Genomic DNA, 14,195 nt, shown 5'->3' with positions numbered 1-14,195 from the left:
ATTGTTTCCCCTTAGTTTGCTTTAAAAGATTGTATGGAGAGAACTGACACCCTCATTTCAACACTAATGAAATTAACTCTACCCCAGTCAAAACCAGCATACACATTTTAATTACTGAGAGACATACAAACAAAATTAAACATTTATTCATTCTAAACTGTGATTATTCAGGAGCTGTGAAGTTTTGTTCTACTCCAATTAAACTAATTATTGGAACTCAAAAAGCATGGAAGTGGAAGAGTGCAGCTCTACAGAGCAAATGACAGAAAACTTCAGTTATCAACAGCAATCTCCTTCTCTCCTCCAAGCAACTGTCAGACCCCTGATCAAAACAAGAAATACATTCCACAATAATCTTATCTGAGATTATGGCACAACCAAGTTATGGGGACCTTAGGGATAACCAGATGTCTTATTCAGACCCATAACTTACATATTGTTCTGTATCTAAAAAGGATGCTAACACATGCCCTCAAATAGGGGCACTTCTGGAAGGTCTGGAAATCTTGTGGTTCCATCAATGCATTTGCTAAAAGTAGCACAAGTTGTGTCACAATGCCAAGACAAATTGAACCGTGAAAGAGAAAATGGAAATAAATGTGTCAAAATGTCATGGTTTAACCCCAGCTGGCAACTAAGCACCACACAGCCACTCGCTCCCTCCTCCCCCCGCAGTGGGATGGGGGAGAGAATTGGAAAAAAAGTAAAACTTAGTAGTTGAGATATGAACAGTTTAATAATTAAAATAAAATAAAAATAATAATAAAGAAAAGGGAGACAATGAAAAAAAAAAAAAAAGAGGAATAAAACCCAAGATAGAAAAGTGATGCACAATGCAATTGCTCACCACCTGCTGACCGATGCCCAGCCAGTACCCAAGCGGTAATCACCCCACCCAGCCAACTGCCCCCAGTTTATATAGTGAGCATGACGTTCTACAGTATGGAATAATCCTTTGGCTAGTTGGGGTCAGCTGTCCTGGCCATGCTCCCTCCCAGCTTCTTGTGGACCTCCTCACTGGCAGAGCATGGGAAACGGAAAAATCCTTGACTTGGGATAAGTGCTACTTAGGAACAACTAAAACATCAGTGTGTTATCAGCATTATTCTCATACTAAATCCAAAATACACTGTACCACCTACTAGGAAGAAAGTTAACTATCCCAGCTGAAACCAGGACAGAAAGGTATCAGCAATAAGAAAGAGGAAGAGTAGTCATCAGAAAGAAGGAATACAGGAAAGAATAAAAAAAAAAAAAAAAAAAAAAAGTAATGTAGTATTTTCCTCATGGAAAAACCAGGTAGGTAGAAGAACTGAAGTAGAAAAGAAATTGAAAAGCACAGAGAAAAACACAAAGAATGTGAAACGAAAAGAAATTCAAAACAAGATTCTGAGCAAGAAAAAAGATGGAAAAAAAAAAATCAAGATGAAAACAGAATTGTGCCTTGCAGGATTAGCGTAATTTAACTCAGACAAAGAAAATTTATTATATAGGTTTGTTTTTTGGTTGGTTTTTTTTCCTTTTTTGTCTTTCAGAAAGGGAAAGGAAAAAAGGAGAGAGGAATAAGGAGAGGAAACTACTTTTCAAGATATGAAATGTATCTCTTATGCGCCTTTCTTGTGTACCCACGCTTTTTTCCACTTCCATTTTTCACATTATATGCTTTGAAAATTGGAATTATTGATTTAAGCAAAGCAGAAGTGGATATAAAGGATGATACCCATCTGCAACCTTTGGGAGATGATGTTTCAATATGAACACTGAGTTCCTAACGCACGTATGAAATATTCTTAGGAGATAGGAATAATAATGAAATTTGAAGTACTTCTTGCCATTAATATCAAGCTTAAATTTAGCCAGCTTGAAAATAATTTCAAAGTAGGAAAAAAATTATGATCTTCATTCACTAACTAATTCACTCACATTATTTCAGTAGAAGAATACTTACTTTGCATTCGTCATTTTGAAAGAGACAGTTTCTGAGGAGCTGCATAGAACACCTTAATTGCTTGATAAGGTTATCCTCCTATCCAGAGAAAAATATTTGAAGATCATCAACATAAGACAAAAATTAATTTTGTACAAGGCAGAAAGAGATTTCAAAGGAGAGGTGCAAATCTAAGGCATCAACATTTGGGTCACATCTCTTCAGCAGTTTCCTTCTGATCTCAGGTAGGATTCATCTCAGCTAGCTTTGAACATGTATACTAAAGACATTTGTAACAAGTTACTTGGAGTCATCCTCATCTCTCTTCATAAACCACAGATACTATTTCTAGGGACACTGATCTGGCTAAATGCAGAGATCTGTAATGTAAAACTCCATTTCTCCTACCACTAATGAAGAATTGGTGGGAACACATTCTGGGTATTTGTTCCATCCTAAAGCAGACATCTAAAACAAGTCAAATGAATCACTCCCTAGAAGCACCTATTTTTCTTCCTTGGATAAAAACTAGGATAAAGTAGCTCTGTCTTGCAGATCTCTACATTTGGTCAGACCAATTCATCCTTGTATTCCCAGTGTCTTAGTTCCCTATCCTTAATAACAGAAATAGTTTCCAACCTGATAAGAATATTACAAAGATAAATACAGACCTTTGGACAGTGAGGTACTAGACTGAGATTCAAGTATACAAGTAAACAAAAAAATCTACCTTCATGACAGTGCTGTGACAGTAGAAGGCTAATGATGGCTGACCTAATTTCTATAAGGTTGACATACTAAGCCAATTCTGAAAGATGAGCAAATGTCAATAAGCTTGTTCACCACAGGAGACTATTTCTGTTTTATCAAGCATAAAGGAATAAAAATGTAAAATAGGATTCATGGTTAATCTCAGAAAAGGTGAAGCAACAATGCTGGCTTATAAATCATATCATGTACAGTTGGTGACATTTAGAGATGAAGTAGAAGTCTATCTCAAAAAAATTAATGAAAGCCATGTGCAGTAGATGAAAAAGAAACATACAAGTCATCATTACAAATGCATTTTATGACTGGTTTGTCTCAGTTTTAGCTAAAAGACATTCCTTCAAGAATTTCCATATGTATTAATTTAATAAATACAAATAGCACTAAATCCTATAAAATGCCACAAGCTACAACTTATACTTAATGTGTAAACTTCTAGGAGGTTGAAAAAGTTACAGATTGCATTGATGGCACTGTTTGTATGTATTTATTTTAGGATATCTTGATTTTTACTAAGATCCTATTTTGAGGGGTTTTTTGAAAGCTTGGCTATTTGTAAATACTTTCCATGCCCTTTCTTAGCATTATAGTAATAACTGTGAAAGAAAAGGAATATCAGGTAAAATACTTCAGTTGCCCTGAGAATGAAGCTAGGTCAAACACATTCTTCCCAACAGTTAAAAGGAAAGAAAGGGAAAAAGAAAAGAAGCTCTGATAACTTCCCTTTCAGAGCTGTGCTTTGAAGTAGGCTGAGGGGCAGTTTTGTGAATGATCAGCTAAACCTGACTATGAAAGTGATGTCTCAGTTTCCCTCATGTGAAACTAGATTGCTTGTCATTATGCATCACATATGATGAACAGCATACTGGCATATGATGTAGCAACCTACGGTCCCAGGTCAGCAGGGAAATCTGCCACAAAGTCTTTTGCAAGTCTCCTTCAAAGAATTCTTAATTAAACATAAACAGTCTTTCTAACCTTTCTCAGAGGCTCCTTTCCTTCAATTTCTTTGAAGTTTTAAATTCCTTTTACACTTGAGGAGCAAATAACCCCAGCTTCCCCCTTCTCAACCCAAGAAACATAAAGAACCAGCCGACTTCAACCTTACTGGACATATCCAGGGCAGAACACCTTTCAGCCTCCACCTCTTGAAAAAGGGATAATAAACGTGTTTAGGAGATGTCAAGAAAAAAATATTGTAGCCTTCAAATGTCAGGGTCAAATTCAAAATTTTTTAAGAGCTCACTGTTATGAAACACAGTTCCACACTCTCACAAATCAAGGCTAATGTTTGTTTGTGCCAACGCCTCAGAGAAAACCACTATTGAGCTCAAACAATGCAGAAATATCCTGCAGGAAGATGTTTTCTGCAATTTCTGCTTTATGTGGGAGTGGACAAGATATCAAACTTGACAGCAGAGGTTACTGTCTGTATTTTAATAATGCTCTTAGCTGAAAGTGGTAGAAAACAAGCAGTTTGCAACAAAAAATCTTATGAAACTGTTGTATGATGGTAAGACATAATCTATGTCTAGAAGTGGTAAGAAAGAGCTGGGTGATGTGTCTAGAACAACTGGAATGGAGGTTTAAAAAAAAAAAAGGCTAAACAAAGAAATTGCAAATGGAAAGAAGAAACTGGGAGTACAAGTGGTGGCAGGACCACAAGTATGAGGCAAAAAAGCTCTGACAAGAAGTTAAAGTCAGGGGTGACTGAGTCTGATGACAAGAGACCGAGACGTCTAGACCAAGTATGCAGGAGGACAGAAAATTAGAATTGGAAGCCAGATAATATGAGAAGGTACAGAATAAAAAACTATGACTTACACGTGCAAGCAGACTGGAACTGGTTTTGGGATGGGAGGGAGATTGAGTGGTACAAGAACAGACAAAACCAAAATGGCTAGCACTGGTTGAAAGACACTGAGAAAGAAAACCTGAAAAACAGAAAAATTACTCTTGTGGAAATAAGATGGGAATAATCAGATGGATTGCATAGGAACATGAAGTCAAGGCTGAAAGTCCAACTATGTTTGAAAATAATACAGTACTCTTAGATATTGCTGTAGGCTAAATAAATATCATAAATTGCGAGCACTGACAGGTGACAAATGGATGAACATGTATGTGTGTGAATGCCTGCAACTGAACTTTTGCAATCTCAATCAGAAGCCTGCTCGTTGCTGGCTTCAACCTGAATGGGCTAGTTGCCAATTCTGATAACCTGGACTAAAAGTGGGAAGTCCTGAATCCTCCAATTAATGAGAAGACATGAGACAGAACCACTAATTCAGAGACTGATCACGTGTTGTGCTTCGCACATAGATTATTTAGATTAGGTAAACAGGAGCTTAGAGGTCTGGAAAGAAAAGCTGGTGGTGAAAAGAAGGATTCCTGAAAAGGAATCATCTCTGTAAGAAAGAAATGGGCCCGAAAAGAAGAATGTGAAGATCCTGGCTGGAGGAACAATCCTGCAAGTGGGAGAAGATCCTAGAGACCAGAGAGATGCATGGAGACAAACACTAGCACATGCCCAGGGGTTTTGGCCAGTAACATCCAAGACTGGTAACTGAGCAGCTGCAAAGCACGAACTGATGTGGGTTTTCTGCCTGACTTTCCTGAACCAGCAGTCATCTCCCTGTTGGAAAAGGAAGTTGAGACCTAGTGAACATAACTCTGGGTCAGAGAGTGAGTGTGTGAGATAAACAAGTTGATAAAAGCTCTAAAATCACTGAATCTTAAAGAAGCCCCAGTATCCAGATCCACTACAAGTTGTCATTTACTCTGTCTCACCCGTGACAGATATCAACAGTATCTGCCACCAGACAAAAAACCCCAAACAAACAAAAAAGAGCTGGGAAATGCCTTATCATAATCAGTCTTTTGGTTTTTACAGTTACCTTTTTTTTCTGTGTTTTCCCAGGCTTTAGAGAATCCAAATTCAGCTGTGCATGAATATGTTTCATGTTTTCTATACAGCTGTCTATCAGGTCAACTGGAATACAAAATAATTAACATTTAGAAGTTCATTCACAATCAAAAATATTTTATGAAACATAAAAACCACCTTTCTTGCGATGATCTTGATTACCCTTACCCTCCTGAACTGAGGTTTAAGGATTCAGACATCCAAATTCTGTGAGTTCATAATACGTTGTTATCCTCTTGCTATCAGGAAGTAACTAACAGTCTCAGAGATGGAACGTGTCTAGTTGAATGATCTCAAGAAGCAAGAATACACAAGTCCTCTTGCAACAGTCCTGTGAGAGGAGTGCCCAAAGGAGGGACTGATAAGATGGAGAGGGGAAGATGATTTGAGAGGAAGAGGAGAGCAACTCATAACTCTTCAGGATATCTTCGACAATGCTGCCTAGAAGAGTGAAACTTCAAGAGATTAGGCCATGCATTTGTTACCCAACTCTTCCCTAACAGCAGCTGATTTGCTGCATCTGAGGTGAGACAAAAGAAAGCAAATGTTCAGGTGACTCAAAATGCAAAATGCTGAGTTAGGCTCTTTTCTTGGGATCTAGAGTCTTTAATTTATTACAAGATCATGGTGTGACTACATCAGTGGACAAGGGAAGAGCTACGGATGTCATCCATCTGGACTTCTGTAAGGCCTTTGACATGGTCCCCCACAACATCCTTCTCTCTAAATTGAAGAGATATGGATTTGATAGGTGGACTGTTCAGTGAAAGAGGAATTGGTTGGATGGTCACATCCAGAGGGTAGTGGTCAATGGCTCAATATCCAGATGGAGACCAGTAACAAGTGGTGACCCTCAGAGGTCTGTACTGAGACCAGTACTGTTTAATATCTTTATCAGTGACAGACAGTGGGACTGAGTGCACCCTCACCAAATCTGCAGATGACACCAAGCTGAGTGGTGTGGTTGACACGCCTGAGGGATGGGATGCCATCCAGAGGGACCTGGAGAAGCTCCAGAGGTGGGCCCATGTGAACATCATTAGGTTCCATGAGGCCAAGTACAAGGTCCTGCACCTGGGTCAGGGCAACCCCTGGTATCAATACAGGCTGGGGGATGAAGGGACTGAGAGCAGCCCTCCCAAAAAGCACTTGGGGGTACTGGCAGATGAAAAGCTGGACATGAGCCAGCAAAGTGCGCTCGCAGCCCAGAAAGCCAACCATATCCTGGGCTGTATCAAAATAAGCGTGGCCAGCAGGTTGAGGGAGGTGATTCTGCTACTCTACTCCCCTCTTGTGAGACCCCACCTGCAGTACTGCATCCAGCTCTGGAGCCCTCAGCACAGGAAAGACATGGACTTGTTGGAGCAGGTCCAGAGGACGGACACAAAAATGATCAGAGGGATGGAACACCTCTCCTATGAGGAAAGGCTGAGAGAGTTGGGGTCATTCAGTCTGGAGAAGAGAAGGCTCCAGGGAGACCTGATTGCTGCCTTTCAGTACTTAAAGGGGGCTTATAAGAAAGATGGGGACAAGCTTTTTAGTAGGGCTTGTAGCAATAGGACAAGGGGCAATGGTTTAAACCAAAAGAGGGTAGATTTAGATAAGATATAAGGAAGAAATTTTTTATGATGAGGGTGGTGAAACCCTGGCACAGGTTGCCCAGAGAGGTGGTAGCTGCCCCATCCCTGGAAACATTCCAGGCCAGGTTGGACGGGGCTCTGAGCAACCTGATCTAGTTGAAGACGTCCCTGCTCATTGCAGGGGCTTTGGACTAGATTACCTTTAAAGGTCCCTTCCAACCAAAACTATTTTATGATTCTATGATCATAAGCTCATGGGATAATTCAAGTTGGAAGAGATGGCCTCCTGCGGTCATAGAATCCAACCTCCTGTTCAAAGCAGAGTCACCTATAAGATCAGGCAAGGTTTACCTGCGGCCTTATCCACTTGGGTCTTGAAAGTGTCCAAAGACAGAGACTGCACAGTACGTCTAGCTACTTCTTGACTGCCTTCAAAGGGGAAATGTTTCTTTATGGCTAGTCTGACTCTCACATTTCAGTTTATGCCCATTCTCTCTCAACCTCCTACAACATGCGCTGCTGTGAAAAACCTGGCTCTGTCTTCTTCAAAAACTCAGAGATACAAGAAGGCTGCTATTAGGTCCTTCCAAAACCTTCTTTTCTCCAGGTTGAACACAGCCAGTTCCATCAGCCTCTCCTCTAAGGACAGGTGGACACAACCACCTTGGTCATGCTTTGCTGAACTTGCTCCAGTTTATTGATGTCTTTCTTGTACTGGGCCAAAACTGGCTGCATTATTCTAGATTCAGTCTAACAAGTGCTACGTAGAGGAAAGATAATCCTTTCCCCTCAATCTACTGGCTGTGTTCCTGTTAATACAACCCAGGATGCTGTTAGTCTTCTCACATGCAGCTTGCTGCCTACCAAGATCTCAAGGTCCTTTTCAGCTCCTCAGTCAGCCTGTACTGCTGTAAGGGGTTGCTCCTTTCCAGGTGCAGGACTTTGCATTTGTATCTTAAAAAGTAGTCCTTAAGTGCTAAACAGGTGATGTTAGAGCTACAGATATCTTCAGTACATTGATTTGAACCCCAGAACTCCTCTTCCACTTCTCTATGATTTGTGTTGCATCACAGCAAGGATGACCTGAAGGCCACTCTAGCACAGAACATGATGCACTTCATGCACTGGTAGTGCCTTCACAGGAAGTCAGGTCTTAGATGATGTAGTGGGTCATCAACAGAAGAAGAACCCTGATTGAAGCAAGGGCCAAGTAGACCACCAGTACACTGCAAAGGAGCAGAAAGTGGGTACACAGCATAGGATTTGAAGTTTGGAGTTTTCTGCCACTATTGGGATCAGACATTGAGCAGATATGTCTAGGCTATCTGTTTCAGTGTAATGTAGGTTTAAAGGACCGAAGAAACCAAAGAGATGCAAGTAATGAGAAAGCACCCAAGACAAAGCGCGCTTGGGATGATCAGCAGGTATTAAATGCATGTTACGTGAGAAATGCAAATTAACCACTCTTCCCTGTGTTCTAGTGGGCACAAAAAGCCTTTGATTAGAGGTTTTTTACTTTTACTACTGCAAAGTAAAAACCTTAGGCATGAAAGATGTTGCATTGCAAGGGGAGAAGGTCCTACTTCAACTGTAAAATGGGAAGAAAGAAACAAAGTGGCAGGGAAGAACAAAGCTGAGAAAAAGAAGTCTCCTCTTCTCTAGGTACAGCCAGAGCTGAGAACACAGGGCATACTTTCACCTACAAACCTGTATTGGCATAGCATGAAACAAAAAATGGAAGATACTGCCACTGCAAAATCTCCAGTTTCAAATGGATAAATATGACACCAGCAGTAAAAGCTCACAGGTCTCTTCTCACTTTAACACAGACCTGTGATTTCACCCAAATTTTTAGACTGGCTACAACATAATATTTTATCCGTAGCTGAAAACTTTAATTAAGTTTTCTCTGTAAAAATCGGCAAAAAATTGCCACTGAAAACTAGGTCTTTTGTTTTGACAAAAAACATTATTGTTTAAAAAAATGTGTAAAACATCTGCAAGCTTTTGATTCATAAATCATTTAACACACATTTTGAAATGCTCACCTTCCAAAGCATATTTCTGGGCATTTTTACTGACAGCTAACAGAGACAGCAGTGCATTTGTAGCAACTTCTTTCAGCACATCCTTTGAAGATTTTCTTTCACAGACCTATAAATAATGCAATTTCATTATAAAAAATGAAAAAGTGACCATATTAAAAGTAGTATTCATATCTATAAATATATTGTCATAGCCTATATTTTCATTTGAATGATTCATCACTACATTCCTATCCAGAGTTCTCCCTCTCTATATTCATGTTTATGGTCTGTCTGCATTGACGTGTTTCATTATTTTTCCTAATTAAAATGTTAAAAAAAAAAAAAAAAAATTGTTTTGCTCCTAAGCCCACTCCTCTTACTCTTTTATTAACATTCTACCTTCCTAAAGCCTAGTTTCCCAGACCTGGCATTCCAGACCTTTCCTAATATTCAGGCTTGCTATCACAGACATTTCACTGATATGCCTTCATCTCACTTTCCTTCAACAAAATGATGAAGAAGAGACATTAAATATCAATGATATTCTTTAGAATAAAAATATCATTGACACACAGAGAATTTTTTTTAGATACTTCCAACCAGAGAGAAATGGTAGTTTGTCTTATTTTTGTGAGGCCTTTGTGAGCATCACCGTATTTCTAATAACATAATCTCTGTGCTTTCAAAGGAATATTTACTTGGAGTCATATAACAAGATAGTTGAAAGACGAGGAGCTGTCTGTGCTTTACATATTATCCACTAGAGAATTCTGCCCATCTAGCAATTTTCCCTAAAACATCATTCCAATACTGACAACCAATATAACAGAAAATGGTATACATTCTAATGAGAAGAATATAGTAAAGTAAGAACTGTTGCTAGATCATAGTAGAAAAAAACCCCATATTTTAAAGTTAGCAAAAAATACAGCATCTTAAGAAAAACTTAATACTTCAGACAGAAATCTCATGCGTACCTAGCCATAGGACCTCATAGATTTTACACTTCTACATACATCACATAGATTGCCTTTTATTGGCTTCAGTACTCTAGCTAGTAATTGCCTAACAAATTTTTCAAATTTTAATACATAAAAAAATATCAGTGTATGTTCTAAGGTTATCATTTATTCAAGTGTTCAGTGTAACCAGGACTGAAAAGGTCAAAGTTAATAACTTGGGAAAAAAAATGCAAACAACCCTCATTGATAAGGACAACTGACACCAAATTAAAGCACCAAAGCATGGACTGGATTCTGCATTTATAGCTAACAACATGAAAAAAAATTAAAAAAATCATATTTAGACTACAACTGGTTTGATTAGATCCCAAGTGAAATCTCAAAGCTATCAGCAACACAAGAATGTTATAAGTAAATTAAGTATTTTTCTGTACTGATAGGTGGTGGTTTCTTTTCAAATTAAAGAATTTAGATGTTTGAGTAATTAAAAATATAAAAAGCTTAAAGTTTAAACTTGATGATAATTTACACAAGCCAGGAAAAAACAAACTGTTGGGTTCCCTTGATCTTGCAAAACCTAAGTAGATTTTACGATTTATCCACTCAAAGGTTTTTGCTCTGTAAGTTGCTACCTGTATTTCTTTTGTCTTAGTACTTAGGGATATTTTAGTAATAAGAAAATATATTTACCTGTCAATCTCTTGGGTATTTTCCTTTAATTATTATGTGGCTGATTAGAACTGATTAAATAATTAAGGTGAGTTGTTCTATATCTGTATCTTTTAAAAAAGCTCTAATTTCATCTTACTATTTTCTAGATTTTATCTTAAAAACTAGCAAAATTCCATTCTTTCTTGCAGCATGCTCCTTTATGCATTTTTTCCTTACTTTGCAATGAAGAATTGCAGTTTACAATAAAAAAGAAAATTTATGTCAATCATAGGGAACACTAAAATAGTTAATAATTAATTGATGATTAACTAGTTGAATGGAAAAAATAACTCTATGTAAATGTATAATGCCTTCTGCCAGCAGATTCTATAGTTTTAAAATACTAATATTAAAGTATTAAAATGAGAATGGACACGTTTAATTCTTTTTTGAAATCACTATGTATAATAAACTTAAGATGTCCCATAAATCCACAGCAGATCTAGCTATGTCAGTCTGCGCCTACTGTAAGTTAGTTGAAGGGGAGATCACAGCCTTTCTAAAACATTGTACATTTTATATCTAGAAAAAAAAGGCAGGGCCTAAATTTGAGACTTTATGTATGGGTTATGGTTTCCTCATTAGTTTTACTTCTGATCTGAAGACATTTTACTTCTGATCTTGAAAACTTTAACAAGGGTTAAAGTTTACATAAACAAAATCACAGAAACCTTTCAAAGTCAGTTTGTGCATTTACTACATTGGTTGTATGCAATAATGCATACTAATTTAGGACCTAGTCTGCTAACATTCACACCTGCAGACTGGGTCTTAAGTTAGTATTTGCCTTTACAAAAAAATCTACAGAATAGGTGATATGCAATTAGGATGATTAATGGAGATGACTGATTGTTTGAAAATTCTCTCTCACAGCCTTTCCTATGTTAGTCAATTTTTTGCTGGAGTGCTTCTCTTGAAGAAAGATCATATTTAGGTCTTTTGAGTCGGTTTTGATTTTTTTTTTTTTTTTTTTTGAAATAGCTTACTTTACATCTTACAGGCTCCTCTTTCAACTGCCTCTCAATGACCACTGGGGTGGGGGGTGGATAAAAAAGTAAATAAATATATGTACTTTGCTCCAAAAAATTGAAGCTGTTTCTTTCCTAATTCTGTTATCCTTTTGGGGGGATCATAGCAGCTACATCCCTTTCATGTATTATAAAGCCCCAGACACCATAGGTTATCTTTTGAGCTCTTTTATGAACAAAATGCAATGTCTGTCTACAGCTCTGAACAGTTAGAGAGCAAGTTAAAAGCTGGTATCTCTTACGATACTCAAAACTATGTCATAGTCTGATGTACTTTCATTGGCCTGGCTGCAGTCAATTCTTCATTGTATAGACTTTTTCTGTTGTCACCGTAAGAATCATCACTTTTTGCTGGCAAAGATTGGTAATCAGCTATGTATACTTGTACAAAAATAGAGGAATGTGCCTTACAACAGACATACTTTCATGCAATCACATTTTTTGTGCTAGAGCCAAGGAGTTCAATTTTAGGCACATACATACGTATTAAATACAAAAACCTAACAGGATATTTAGCAAATTATGGGATTTCAATGAAGCGTCCCCTGTTTTGCTGTCAGGGTCTCTGAAAATCATGTCCTCACAAGAAATCTCTATGCACAGAAGTTATCTGAAATTAGTTGCCAAAGAAACAGGGAACTCTAGTTTTAGTGGTCTATACAGCAACGCCAAGAAAGATCCTCTTGGGAAGTTTCTCCTCCCTAAAAGACACCAGGTTCTCAGTGAACAAAATACTGTGTCCCAATAAATGCTATAGAGCCACAGTAGTGTGACACAGCAGCAAAGGAACACAGATTATGTGACAGATGATCACGACAAGTCTTGGTAGGAGTGAGGTTATTCTACAAGGATTCAGCAACCATAGGAAGAGAACAGATGAAGTGATACTAAGCATTATTTTGGTCACACCATCCAATATGCACTAATACATGTTGAAAAAAAAAAAAGTTTTACATAGCAATATAGCACTAAATATGAATCTTATAAAAAAAAAATATAAGACACTAACTCCAGAACATCAGAAATCATAAGCTACATTATGTTATATGAAAAGTGTGTCTTTCAGACAAACACTACACTTCTAATCATGGATCACTATTATTATTACAGTGACAAACTGCACATAATTTAAAGGACAATGAGTATATAGATAAAAGAACCAATTTGAGAGGGAAAATAAATTAGACACAAATTTCATGTGTAACTTTTCTTCTTACTAACTAATGGAAGATATTTTAACAGTCTGTAAATAAGTGAAGGATGCAAATGTAAAGGAGGTAAAAGAATCATTTAGGACAGTATATAGAAGTATAAATAAGAATAATGAGATTACATAAAGCAAGACAGAACATTCCAAATAAGGATCTAGAAAAAAAACCATCTTGTCACCAATATACATTATGTTGGGCAACAAGTTCCTAAAACAATTAGTGAAAATACGCTACCTGGCCAATTTAAAACTAGCTTGGAAAATACATTAATGTATGCTCCTTAAGTGCAACAACACAGATCTTGCACTATCAGGGAATGAACTAGAAGTCTTAATGATTCATTTTGGTTCACAGTTTTTACGAAGGCAGCTGTTAAGAACAGCATTGCTGTTATTTACAATGGGGATACCTACGTCTTGAACCTTAAAAATCTCATCACTTGTTTGGAAAAGCAGGGAAAAAAAAAAGCGTATCAGTTTTTGGCAAAACATATTCTATTTAAGTGTCATCTCCTCTACATAAGATTTCATACCATGCTGTTACAGCATAATTGCCTTGCAAGGCACTTCCTAGAAGCTGCTTCTCTGCAATTGTTCCAGCTTATTATGTGAATTTCAAAAATGAGTGTCATAGATGTCTCAAATTAAAGATGTCTTGGTTCCTAACTGGAAACAATTGATTTTTTCATTAAGCAATGACATTCCTTTTTAACAAAATACAAGAATGCAAAAATATGCCCTGCAATCACATCGTCAAATTTTAAATACCTGAATAATTAATGCAGTAAGTTGAGTTACTGATGCCTGGCATCCTTCAACATGATCCAGAAGAAAGCCAATGGTTGGATTCTGACATATACTCTGTTTATCTTGGAGCTGTCTTCTTCCTTCCTCATTCAAAAGGACAGAGAGGAACTGTAAACTAGCCGTATATAAAGCAGGATATGTGGCTGACAGATTAATACAATCACAAATGGTATCTGAAAGGTTAAACAGAAAAATAAAAATTTTTATATTTCATTCTGAATAAAGCTTAAGTGCTTTCAGAACTCGGAA

General features: G+C 37.5%; 1 protein-coding gene across 4 annotated transcripts in view; it reads right to left on the bottom strand.

Annotated features, from left to right (window-relative positions):
- Positions 1–14,195, bottom strand: part of RTTN (rotatin) — a 90,306-nt gene that overhangs the window by 7,133 nt on the left and 68,978 nt on the right. For 3 of the 4 annotated variants that reach the window (XM_010583292.1, XM_010583289.1, XM_010583291.1), the window contains 4 exons: positions 13,908–14,119; positions 9,250–9,355; positions 5,593–5,687; positions 1,949–2,026 (listed from right to left, as the gene is read on the bottom strand). In XM_010583292.1, the coding sequence (XP_010581594.1) occupies positions 1,949–2,026; positions 5,593–5,687; positions 9,250–9,355; positions 13,908–14,119 (491 nt within the window). Of the gene's footprint in view, positions 1–1,948; positions 2,027–5,592; positions 5,688–8,366; positions 8,428–9,249; positions 9,356–13,907; positions 14,120–14,195 lie in introns of those variants that run through there. The other variant, XM_010583293.1, reaches the window with a different exon arrangement.

This window comes from Haliaeetus leucocephalus, unplaced genomic scaffold (assembly GCF_000737465.1).
Source record: "Haliaeetus leucocephalus isolate CR32 unplaced genomic scaffold, Haliaeetus_leucocephalus-4.0 Scaffold889, whole genome shotgun sequence".
NCBI classification, from domain to species: Eukaryota; Metazoa; Chordata; class Aves; order Accipitriformes; family Accipitridae; genus Haliaeetus; species Haliaeetus leucocephalus.
The sequence above is the reverse complement of the archived record's forward strand: the minus strand, read 5'-3'. Positions and strand labels throughout refer to the sequence as shown.